The sequence below is a fragment of the Hyperolius riggenbachi genome, chromosome 7 (genome assembly GCF_040937935.1).
Source record: "Hyperolius riggenbachi isolate aHypRig1 chromosome 7, aHypRig1.pri, whole genome shotgun sequence".
NCBI lineage: Eukaryota > Metazoa > Chordata > Amphibia > Anura > Hyperoliidae > Hyperolius > Hyperolius riggenbachi.
The window spans coordinates 92,807,114-92,820,110 of NC_090652.1; the positions used below are offsets into that span (position 1 = coordinate 92,807,114).

The window sequence follows — 12,997 nt, forward strand, 5'->3', positions numbered from 1 at the left end:
ACATGCATAGTGCAGACATGCAAACACATTCATTGCATCAAACCTATCAATGGATTAGGAGCACACATCCTAACTTCCTCTCCTGGGAAAGACAGTGCATCTTACCAATCGCACAAGGGAGCTAACATTATGTGTCCACGTGCACCATGCGCATACACCAGCATAAGCTGTCTGCATGCTGACAAACATACAGGGGAAGGGGGAGTGCACCGAATTGGACCCTAGCCACAGGGGTCAATGATAAGAATAAACATACATATATCCAGGCACATCGCCTCTAGTTAGGACATTAAATAAATTATTAGGGAAAGGGAGGTGCTGAAGGGGGTGTGGCTAAAAACAGAAAAAATCAATTAACCCTTCGCACACTCACATGCAAATGTTCAAACAAATGCATTCACAGATTTACTCATCCAGGCACAACTGTTATCCCTACAGCTAAATTAAAAGCCAGGGTTTTAGTTCACAGAAGAATGCATTCTTATGCTTAGTCACCTATACTGCGTAGAAGTACCCAGGTAAACATAGGTGTCCTAACTCTGGCCCTGTAACATGCATAGTGCAGACATGCAAACACATTCATTGCATCAAACCTATCAATGAATTAGGAGCACACATCCTAACTTCCTCTCCTGGGAAAGACAGTGCATCTTACCAATCGCACAAGGGAGCTAACATTATGTGTCTAGTATAGCTAGCCAGGTATAGGTGCCTGCAATATAGCTAGCCAGGTATAGGTGCCTCAAGTATAACTAGCCAGGTATAGGTGTCCCCAGTATAGCTAGCCAGGTATAGGTGCCTGCAATATAGCTAGCCAGGTATAGGTGCCTCAAGTATAGCTAGCTAGGTATAGGTGCCCCCAGTATAACTAGCCAGGTATAGGTGTCCCCAGTATAGCTAGCCAGGTATAGGTGCCTGCAATATAGCTAGCCAGGTATAGGTGCCTCAAGTATAGCTAGCCAGGTATAGGTGCCTCCAGTATAGCTAGCTGGGTATAGGTGCCCTCAGTATATGTAGCCAGGTATAGGTGCCTCAAGTATAGCTAGCCAGGTATCGGTTCCCCCAGTATAGGTAGCCAGGTATAGGTGCTTCCAGTATAGCTAGCCGGGTATAGGTGCCTTCAGTATATGTAACCAGGTATAGGTGCCCCAGTATAAGTAGCCAAATATAGGAGCCCCCAGTATAGGTTAGCCAGCTATTTGTGGCCCCAGTATAGGTGCCCCCTGTTACTATAAGATGGAACACAGGACCAGGAAGTAAGTAGGTAGTACACGTGGCGCTGGATCCCAGCAATGTGAGTATTTGATTACCCACTCAGCTACTCTATGCGCCCACCCCTGCGACCCCCCCCATGCAGCACGTGGGTAGGACAAGGATGGTCACTCACTTATTTTCTTGCAGCTGGTTTACTTAGAATCTACCGTACCTCCAGATATAATACTTAAATTAAAAAGATCCATTAATATAAGACGGGTTTTATAGAGGGTGCATCAGCTCAGTCATTGTAATGTACTTATAAGAGAACACCTGAATGCATCTCTGATTCATATTTCATATACTGTTTCTGTTGTTTTTTTTTGGCATTCCTAAGGTCCATAGGAAGCCCCTCGTCTAGACACATACCCCATCTCCCACCCTATTTATTGGCTGGCTGCTGGTCATTTATGATTACATGGTAACCGCTCTTCTCCGCATTCTTCACTCACTCTTTTCTACTGTAGTTTAATTTCCGAATGGGTGTGGCTAGGTTAGGGTCATACCCAATGTCCAATTTATTTCTATGAGAGGAGGTGTGGCTACCCCTGAAACTGAGGACCCGCATAGGCAGTAATGACAATGGTTTTCTTCACACCTGACGAACCAGTGTATCCTGTTCCTCCCAGCCTTGTGATAGGACTGCAGTAAGCACAGTCATGACATCATCACTTTTCTCTTTCCACTTGTAAGCATGCCATCCAAGGATAGAATGATGGCATGGTGTAATGTAGTAGGACCTGATTGGTTCATAGTGCTATCCTTCTGCTATGTGAAGGACTACAGAAAGAACATACAAATCAGGGAAATGCGCTGGCAGGAGACTAGTGAGGATGGACTCCAGATCTTTCTCAGGCCGACCTTGATGGCATAAAAGTTGGACCATGACTAATCCGACTGGCCTGTGTCTACCAACATCCAAATATTTATATCTACAGTCCAGTTGCTTTCTGCATGTTAGTTTTTCTTTTTCTCTGTGCTTCTGCACCTGTGTTTGATGGTTGGAAGATAAAAATATTTGGCTGAGATATTTGTTGCATACTTAAGATAAACCTACTTGCAAGTAGCTTTATCCCAGCGTGCTGTTGACGGAGATTATGGAAGAGTCGTCCAAAGTATGCGGTTGCCGTGGAGATGGCGTAAAAACATAAAAATAGTGCTCTGTTTTGTTTGGAATCAGGATAGTTGAATTTTTCTAGAAGGCTGGAGGGAAAACACTGTGACATTTGTTAGTTATAGATACTCAGTGCTGAATGCATTTTAGAACCATAACCATTTAATATATACAGTATTCATAACTTATAGACTTTAATACTTAAATTGAACCTTAACCGAAGTAATAAAAAAGAGATCCATTTACCTGGGGCTTCTACCAGCCCCCTGCAACTGTTCTGTGGCTGCGCTGGTCCTTAACGATCTGGCCACTGTGGCATCATCGTACATGCCGGCAAGAGCGTCCTGCACAGGCGCAGGACGAGGTTTTCTCTTACTGCGCCTGCGCAGGACGCTCTAGCCGTCGTGAATGCGTATGAGGATGCATAGTGGCCAGGGCCGCACAGGAGCAGTGCAAAAACTAAGCTGTGGCGGGGGAAAGGATCATCGTTGAGGACCGCCGCATCCACGCATGGGGGGTTCTCAGCGTTTCCTTTATTCTTAAAGTGAACCCAAGGCGGTTCGGAGGGGACACAAAGGCATGCTTTCTGCCTCATGACATGCCGCTGTGTAACCCCTCCCCCCCAACCGCCGCTCTTTGCCCCCTACCGCCGTGCTATAGCCCCCTGATTAGCGACAATATTTGTCGCTGTCTCGGAGAATAAGGGAGGAGAGGGATTCCCTGCTCAGACGCCCACTAGGGGCATTCCTGCAGGCTTTCCAGAGCTGGATTGGGCCCCCTGCTGCTCATCCGCTGCCCTGCGATCTGGGAGAGAGAGATCTCTCTCCTTACAGCGTTGTGACCCAGAGGTCACGGAAGTGAAAGTGGGCTCTAGCAGGTCTCAGGAGCGGCAGAGATCGGTGTGGATGGCAGCTACCTGATCCGCCCAGCACCCTGGATCAGGTAGCCTAGGTTTTTTTTTTAATTATATGAGCACCCTTCGGCTCTCTTTTAAAAAAAAAAAAAAGCACTCATTATAAAGGGTCCATACAAAAATTCTGGCCAGTTTCCGTACTTATTTGCACACTGGTCTGGCAGCTGGACTGTGCCAATGCCATTGATTAACCTGCTGGGTGTTTTAATTATGCGCAGCCGTGCGGCTTCGCATGGTTTTTTACACCTACGGTAATTTTTTTTTTTAATCATGTAGCTAGCCTACCGCTAGCTACATGATACCCCCCTCCCAGCCGAAACCCACCCACCTTCCGATCGCCGCCGGCGCCTATGCCCGTCAGGAAATCCCGTTCTGAACGGGATTTCCTTGAGGGCTTTCCCCGTCGCCATGTCATGACGTCATAGGGAGTCCCGATCCACCCCTCAGCGCTGCCGGGCACTGATTGGCCAGGCAGCGCACAGGGTCTGGGGGGGGCCCTATTATGCGACGGGTAGCGGCGGATCGGCGGCGATCCGAGCTGCGTGTTTCAAAAAAAAAGTTATTCAAATCGGCCCAGCAGGGCCTGAGCGGTGGCCTCCTGCGTCTCTGGACGAGCCTAGCCCGTCCAGAACGCTAGGGAGGTTAAGTGCTTTTGAAAATAAAAAAAAACTCTGATAATCCTCTATGAGGAGATGGACTAGTCCACAGCCTGTCAGATTTCAACTATCTATTGTAAGTGACAGAGACATAGGAAGAAAAATGAATTTATAGTGCATTTTATTCTGCATCGATGGTATATTTTAAAGGACCAGCTAACGCCCATAGGCGTCAGCAGGTCTTAAGTGGGTTACCATGGAAACGGCCGCTCGATGGCCTTTCCATGTCTGTTCACGGAGGGTGTCTCCGTGAACAGCCGGAGAGCCGCCGATCGCGGCTCGCCGGCAAAATGTAAACATGCGGGGAAGAAATCCCCACTGTTTACATCATACGGCGCTGCTGCGTGACGTAGATCGGCGATCCCCGGCCTCTGATTGGTCAGCCAGCATATGATAGGCTGAAGCCTATCCTTCAATGCGCAGGATGGATATCCGCCCTGCGCAGCCCATGGAGGGAGAGGGAGGGACGGGAAGGCAGGGAGCGCGGAAAACGCTGCAGAGGGGGGCTTTGAAGAGCCCCCCCCCCCGCAGATCACAAACAGCCGGCGGCGATCAGACCCCCCCAGCAGGACATCCCCCTAGTGGGGAAAAAAGGGGGGAAGTCCGATCGCCAAGGCTCAATCCTGATCGGTGCTGCGGGCTGGAGAGCCCACGCAGCACCGATCACTGCAGAAAGCCCTGGTCCTTAAAGGGATACTGTAGGGGGGTCGGGGGAAAATGAGCTGAACTTACCCGGGGCTTCTAATGGTCCACCGCAGACATCCTGTGTTGGCGCAGCCACTCCCCAATGCTCCGGCCCCGCCTCCGGTTCATTTCTGGAATTTCTGACTTTAAAGTCAGAGAACCACTGCGCCTGCGTTGCCGTGTCCTCGCTCCCGCTGATGTCACCAGGAGTGTACTGCGCAGACACAGACCATACTGGGCCTGCGCTGTGCGCTCTTGATGACATCAGCGGGATCGAGGACACGGCAACGCAGGCGCAGTGGTTCTCTGACTTTAAAGTCAGAAATTCCAGAAGTGAACCGGAGGCGGGGCCGGAGCATCGGTGAGCGGCTGCGCGGGCACAGGATGTCTGCGGGGGACCATTAGAAGCCCCGGGTAAGTTCAGCTCATTTTCCCCCGACCCCCCTACAGTATCCCTTTAAGTGGTTAAATGTATGAGTTTTAAATTTTAAATTTTTTTTTTTTTTTGTGTGATCGTGGTCCTTTAAGCAGTTGTACAAGCTCAATAAACCACCCTTCGTTTCCAAAATACCACATGACTTTTAGGGCTGGTCTGTATTTCCCTTGTCCTGTGCAGGAAAAGTGATCATTTTAAAATGTGCTGTACTTTCAAGATTGCTATATATTTTCCAAGCAATTTTGGTGAGGACTCCAAAAAGGTTATTAGGAGTCATTAAAGCTCCTGTTTTGCAATTCATATGGGTTGGAAAAGCTGACAGAGTAAACTAATACCTATTGTGCAGTTGTAACGTTAAAGAGGGATTGTCAGCCACAAAATCAAATTCCATTTACCCACGGCACTGTGTTCATTATGCAACCTGGAACCTCATCCTGCATTGAAAGCACTCCAGTCTAATCAGAAATGTTTCTGCTGTAATAAATCTTATCTCAGTCAGCCTCACCATCGTGGACAAGAAGGAAACTTGTCCTCACTCTCACATATTCCTGCTCCTCACTGATTGCCTGAGGGCAGTTCAGTGGGAGGGTGATGAAATCTGATGTGGCAGGGTTCTTGTAAACCATCGAGGTTCTGTTGATCCCGTCACTGGTATCAAGGGGCGAGCAGCCCCAGGGCGTGGGGTCTAAGCATGGGTCTTAACCAGCGCACTTCGCAAGGGATGATGGGCCATCACCACTAGTGGGTGGCGGACTACTTTGCTGACTGGTGTTCGCTAGGTCACCACCCCTAGCACTACCGCATCAGTGACGGAAAGAACAGAGGGTACCTGACGGGATAATAGTGGACCGTTTGGCGAGGACAGGTTATCAGGACCGGACTGGCAGGACAGGAAGTCCTAACCAATAGGATTCTCAAGACTGGACTGGCAGGATGGGGACTATCCAGTAAGGGTGCTGACTGATAGGTTCCTGGGAGACAACGGACGGACAGGAGGAATCCTGGGTAAGAAGCTGACAGCTAGAATACCAGGAGGGGTACTGAGTGACAGGGTAAGTCCTTGAGATACTGACAGTCAGAGGTAGACCCTGTGAAGGGAGCTGACAGGCTAGGAACCGCAGGAGGGAACGGGCAGGCTGGAGGAAACCCCGGGATGCTGCGGATGACTGGAGAATTCTTGGAGAGAACTGGCAGGCTGAGGGAATCCCTAGGAAGCTGCTGGTGACTGGAGAGCTCCCGGAGGGAACTGGCAGGCTGAGGGAATCCCCAGGGAAGCTGCAGATGACTGGGAGAGTTCCGGAGGGAACTGGCAAGCAGAGGGAAACCCAGGGAACCTGCAGATGACTGGAGAGTTCCACAGATGAAACTAGCAGGCAGAGGGAAACCCAAGGAGTGCTGCGGACAGGGAGCTGAAAGGGAAGATCCCAGAAAGGAATCGGATAAGCAGGGTAACAGGCAGGAATCCTGTGTTAAGCTGCAGGCTGACAGGTGACTGACAGGCAGGCAGGTTTAGCAAGGATTAGCCAAAGAAGGGGAACAACTTGGAGGGGATATCCTGTTAGCAAGGGATAGCAAAAGGGAAATGACTTGGAGGGGGAAGGGAGACGGAACACCGTAGCTGATGACCAGAGATGCAACCGCATCCAAACAGTTAGAGTGCTGGACTTATATAATCAGCCTCTCAATTAGAGACAGGTGCAGTACCGCCTTCGGCCACTGCCGAAAAGGGGAGCTGGCGCGCGCCTTGCAACAGAGGGAAACACAAGCTCCAAGGAGGAAGTCGGGCTGGTGTCACTGTGCCATGTGGGGAGACGGACAAGGAGCTGCGTGGGACCCGGCGGCTGAAGTGTGTGTGAAACAGCGATTGTTACACTCTACTGCCTTTGCAGGAGTCAGCTTGGGCAGCAACGCGAGGTAAGTAACGAGCAATCGTTACACCATTCGTTTGCTCAAATGTTTACAAATCAAGCTAGATATGAAAGTGCAGATTCTAGGAGGAGAAAAGTAAGAGAGGAAATGACATCAGGATTGGCTTCAGTCAGAGGGAATCAAGGTGGCAAATGCCAGGAATAGAATTCTCTTTATTTAATATATAACATTCACTGAAATCAAAACGTGGTCAGTACAGTACAGTTGTTATGTAAGTAGAACAAGTAGTTATCTGCTTATATATGTCAGCAAAAACTTGGTATACAGAGGCGCCAGAGTAGAGTAAAACGTTTTAAAAACCACTTAAAAGCAGAGGGGGATGTAAGGGTGTCACAGAGGCGATCAAACCTATTACTTGACCCACTGAGTTGTGCTCCCGCCCGCGATGCATTTGTGGAGTTGAATAAATTATTTGTCAATTCTGTTTTATCGAGACTCAAGTGAGTTTTCTTTTTTTGTAAGAGGGAGGTAAGTCCACCCTAACATCCCCCTCTGCTTTTAAGCGGTTTTTAAAACGTTTTACTCTACTCTGCCGCCTCTGTATACTGAGTTTTTGCTAAACTTCTAGTCCACCCTGGGTGAAGGGGTGCATCCCCATCTACTATCTACAGAGAGCGACTTCTTAACCTGAGTGGGGTCAGGTCCTAATTCTCCCCACCTGCATTTAAAGTGGTTTGCCTATGGGTAACCCGTGTTTGTGAGTATATACGCATACAATTGTATTGATCTCTTCTTTTTACCTGACAATACTGCACCATATTGGGCTCTCGATTCTTTTCTTGTTTTTAAACTGATTGTATATGTGTTTTTTCCTGGCTTACTATGGCTGACCATGCTGCTTTAACCTCCTTAGTGGTAATCCCAAGTCAGACTCTGGGTGGAAATCTGCAGCTCGGAGCGGTAATCCTGTGAACTAGTGAGTTAAATGCAGGAGCTTCTGCCGATCTCTCTGTGGTATATTTTTTTCTTGTTTTTAGGGTCTAAAAGCTTGTGAAAAAATTGCACGGCTTTTAGACCCTAAATCTGGAAATAAACCTAATGCCAGGGAGATTAAAGGTGGCCTAGGCATTTCTGAATCTAAATAAGTTCCAAAAGGCAGCCATTTTAGTTGCCCATAGTTGACTGGTTCCTAGACACTAGAGGCAGAAACTTCATTAGTTAATCTAAGAGCATTACCTTGGACTTGTGCTCCAATTTACCTTTAACCTGGTTTGTTCAATCTGCACCAGATAGCGGGTTTGATGTATGATAGTGTAAGGAAAATTGGAGCAAAACTGGTAAAACATGAAGCACATGTGAAGATTGAGGATTCTGATTGGTTTTTCTGTATGACCTTTTCACAATTGCTATTGTTTTGATAAATCGGCCCCCTTGCATGTGTATTCTTTTAATACTTTTTTTTCCAGCTTTTCCAGATCAAAGTACAAGTCCTCCAGCTACCAGCTCACCCACCACTGACTGTGAGGAGGAGCCTGCTTCCAATTACACCAACAGCAGTCTGTCAGAAAGTGGCTGTGTCCCGCCTGAAATTAAAGATCCCACCTCCTCACCAGTGACCCATTCCAATAGCAGCCTTCCAAATTTCACTTTATTGGAGGAATATCTCTACATAATTCCTCCTGGAAATGCCACACAGTATTTGGTAAGTTTGTAAATGTCTAATGGGAACTTCAGCCAAAGTTCTGAATAGTGCAGAATCGTAGATGCTCAGTAGATTATCTCATTTCTGCTGGGCTTTCTTGATGATGGCAATGATGACCTCCCATTTTAGGTCGTGAGAGATTCTTACTACTGTTACCTTTCTTTGAAAAAATATAAATAAATCTTTGACCCTTTACAAAGAGAATCTCAAGTTGATGCTTTCTTTTTCAGGCAACTTTTGAAGATGTGAGAGTTGAGATGCTCCCGGACTACCTTATTGTTCTGCAACATGATGCCCCAAGTAGGTTTCCTCAGTGCCACCACTCTGAATCATACCATGTTCTCACTGAATCAGACTGGGTCAACTTCATTCCTGGACGTCTTCTAGGAGGCGAGCTTAGCAATGGCACAATTGAAAGCTGGTCAAGCCGACAACAAAAAGACGGTGGGTCATCCTGCTCTGTAAGACTGGTTGGCACCACTGAAGAAACAGTTTCTATTTTTAGCTCTCAGCTGAACCCTGGTTTTTGGCCTCCTGGGAAGTATACAATCACTGCAAACTTTACTAACCAGCTATTTGAAGCCTCTCGATCTTGTAGCTGCAATGTGGTGTCACCAATATCTGGTCTAAAAGTCATCTACCCATCTCCACAGGATGAGATCTATTACCTTCCCAGTGATAATCCCATTGTGGTACTGAAGATCTTCTCGGGTTCCAATGCTACCGCATCCTGGGTAGGCAGCAACCAGACTTGGAGCTTCAGTCGGAAGTGCCCTCTAGCAGTTTCTTCTGCAGCCACAGAAGGTGTCATGGCAGAAAAAGATGCTTCCTGTGTTGAGGTTCAACTGACTGGGCTGGGAAAGGGTAGGGTGGAGGTTATAATAACGGTAGAAAATGAGATCAGCTCACAAAATATCACTTTTCAAGCAAAGACAGAGGACCCAATCAGAGGGCTCAGCACAAGTCCCTATCCTCAAGCAAGAGTGCTGCTCAACACCAGAGTGGTAAGTTTAACACATTTCACACAGGTTCTTTTTAAAAGTTAAAGGCTAATATTTCATAGAAAAATGTATAAAACACACATCACTGCTACTCATGCTGTTTTATTTAAAAAGAATTCTGTAGTCAGCTTTGCTTATTGTCTTTGCTCAGTGGTATTCTCTTAAGAGTCCCAGAGCTAAAGTCTATGAACCATTGAGCTTTTTTGTTTATCCCCTGCTCTCAGAAGTTCTTCTCTGCCAGGAAATGTTTTAAGGCTGTAATTCCTTATCAAGGTCTTTTGCATGCCTGCTATAGTTTACTCTTTCGGGCAGTAAAATAATAATAAAAAAAGGAACCACAGCCTAGTTATTAATATGTTTGTCCCTGTACATACATGTCTATCTCATCAAGTCACATATCACCTCGGGTGCACTTTAATTGTTTCTGATCAGGTGCTCAATAATCAAATCAGATCAGCTGACTAAAGAGTGAAAGATTAGATTTCCTTTAAAGAAGAACTCTGGGTTCCTAGAAAATCTCCTGTTCCCGATCCTGAACCTTCCCTGATTAGGTTTATTTATTTTATTTCTTTATTTATTGTATTTATAAAGCGCCAAAATATTACTGTACATTAGTTAAGGTTACAGACAATATTGAGGGGTATTTAAAAATACATGCAAACCAGATCACACAGCACAGTATGAATACAAGGTAATGCTTAGGCAGTCACTGGATGGGAGCATGAAGATTAGGCCAGTCAAGTTCACTCAGATCCATAGGATGGGTATACGGTAAGGGAGGTGCATGATCAGGTAGGAGACATAAGGAGGACCCTGCCCGAAGGCTTACAATCTAGAGGGATTCACTTTAATGCTGGGAATACACTGTTCGTTTCTAGCGTTCAATTCTCCTCTCGATCGTTTTTGCCGCTCGATTCTGCAGTCAATTCTCTTATATTCCGCTCGTTTTTCTTATCTTTTTCCATACACTTCTATCAGAAATCGAGCAGCGAAAGGATCGAAAGGGAGATCGGACATGTCGGAAATTATCTATCGAACCATCTAATCATCTCAAAAAGGAACCATGTATTCCCAGCATTAATATTTAAAAAATAAAGCTTTCAGTATCCTAGTGAGGTATTCACTCTAAACTCAATGCACTTTTCTAGTAGTGGAGCTGTCAGAAGGGTTGATACTGCCTTATGTTTTAGTAACTCACCACTACATTTCCTGTGATACTTAGCAAGGGCTGTTATCCACGAATACCCACCTGACTATGCTTCATCCTGGTTACTGTACTTGGACCCCAGGAACTAGAGCTGTGGAGTCGCAGTTGGAGTTGAGTAGTCAGAACAATTTTGGGTACCTGGAGTCAAAGTTGGTGGTCTCATAAACTGAGGAGGTGGAGTTTGATGATTTGTGCACCTGCACCACAGCCCTGCCTGGAACACTCTGCTCCAGTGGTCCAGGTACAGTCACCACTTATCATGCTATTTTTCACTCTAACAGTGCATTTTGTGTATTGAAAATCTTAACTTCCTTAAAGAGCACCCGAGGTAGGTTTGAAGAATATTATCTGCATACAGAGGCTGGATCTGCCTATACAGCCCAGCCTCTGTTGCTATCCCAAACCCCCCTAAGGTCCCCCTGCACTCTGCAATCCCTCATAAATCACAGCCACGCTGCTGACAAACAGCTTGTCAGAGCTGGCTGTGTTTATCTCTATAGTGTCAGTCTGCTGCTCTCCCCGCCTCCTGCAGAACTCCAGTCCCCGCCTGCATCCCTTCCCTCCCTGCTGATTGGAGGGAAGGGACGGAGGCAGGGACCGGAGCTATGCAGGAGGCGGGGGAGCAGCTGAGACTGACACTACAGATGTAAACACAGCCTCACAGCACGGCTGTGATTTATGAGGGATTGCAGAGTGCAGGGGGACCTTAGTGGGGTTTGGGATAGCAACAGAGGCTGGGCTGTATAGGCAGATCCAGCCTCTGTATGCAGATAACATTCTTTAAACACACCTCGGGTTCTCTTTAATGCTAAAGGACACCTGTAAAAAAATCTTTTAAAAAAAGTTACACACTTTTATCAGTAATGGCAAGCGTCTGGATGCTCCAGAGACTTCCTTAATCCACTGCAACCCCTCCTCTGCCGTCTGGGACCCTCTTCATCTTTGTGGTCACTCTCTCCTTTGTATATGAGTGCAGCCGCACTGAGCAGGAGTAAGTGGGTTTGCACCTGCACAGTAGTATGTAAAGAAAAAAAGCCATGCATGTGGCCATGCTCTGTGCTGTTGCGCAGGCATGGGCTGTACTTTATGCCTGCACAGTGTGGTGGCACTCATACACTGCGGGAAGTCCTGCTGCAAGCAATATTCAACATTATAGTCGAAGATTGTTTAGAGGGTCCCAGCAGAGGAAGGGAGGGGGTAGAGACACCAGGAAAGCCTCTGGACCGTCTGGAGGCATCCCTCTACTGAAGTAAGTATCTAACTTTTTTCGTTTAATTTTTTAAGTTACAGGTGTAACTTTAAGCTCTCTATTGATGTTACAGTGGTAATGGTATTTGTGCTTTGAGTAGTGTTAATCATTAGCAGACTGTTCGCCTCCCCTTGCTTGCGTGCCTGACACTAGCGTTCTATATCATGTGATTGTTATCTCTACAGTTATGGGGGAAGACCCAGAGCAAAATTTGCACTGTAGCCTGTAGCTAGACCCCAGGCTTTAATGAATAAGGCAGCCAGCTACGCAGGAATGCTGGGATGAAAATGAGCTATACATTATTCCTCTTGTTTCCCGCAAGTTCAAATTCCATATTGTATTTGGCCGGAGTGCCCCTTAGGTATATGTACAGTGTCACCAGCTGCTGTGCCTTGCATGTAGCCATTTGTCTGGTGAATAAGTAACAGAAGGTTTTGCAGCTATGAGAAAGTTTAGCTCTGGAGACTAAACCATCTAATTGTTTAGCTGAGCACTGTAGTCCATTATTTTACATAATTAACTGACTTCATCGCAGCGTGCCTAAAGATAGATGGTGCGGAAACCGCAGTCTGTGACACTCTGCCAAGACACTGTGCAATATTTTCCCCTCTCTCTCTCCTCCCATCCGGTTTCCAGTCGCTCTGTCTCCATGTGGCACCCTCATGTTAGATCTACTTGCCGTGACCACGGCTTCCTCTAGAAGCAAACCGATCCAGTTTTTGCAAAATAAGATTGCAAGCTGCTATAAAGGCATAAACAGGCCCAGAACTTATCTGATGTCCCGAGCCCATTGTACAAGCCTTCACTGTCAGGGTTTTGGGGAATGGGGGGCACGCACTGTAGCTTAATGTTGATTTTTAGTCCTCATCTTTGCTGAAGGTGAATGTGTGATTTGAAATGATCACATCATAA

The 12,997-nt window shown here is 46.8% G+C and overlaps 1 protein-coding gene across 4 annotated transcripts in view; it reads left to right on the forward strand.

Annotated features, from left to right (window-relative positions):
• The window catches only part of PKD1 (polycystin 1, transient receptor potential channel interacting), a 264,518-nt gene that overhangs the window by 111,247 nt on the left and 140,274 nt on the right, over positions 1–12,997 (forward strand). For all 4 annotated transcript variants that reach the window (XR_011022701.1, XM_068244337.1, XM_068244339.1 and 1 more), the window contains exons 9-10: positions 8,393–8,628; positions 8,859–9,632. Coding sequence is in view for 3 of the 4 variants with exons in the window: in XM_068244337.1 (XP_068100438.1) it covers positions 8,393–8,628; positions 8,859–9,632 (1,010 nt within the window). In the remaining variant the exon portion in view is untranslated. The remainder of the gene's footprint in view (positions 1–8,392; positions 8,629–8,858; positions 9,633–12,997) is intronic.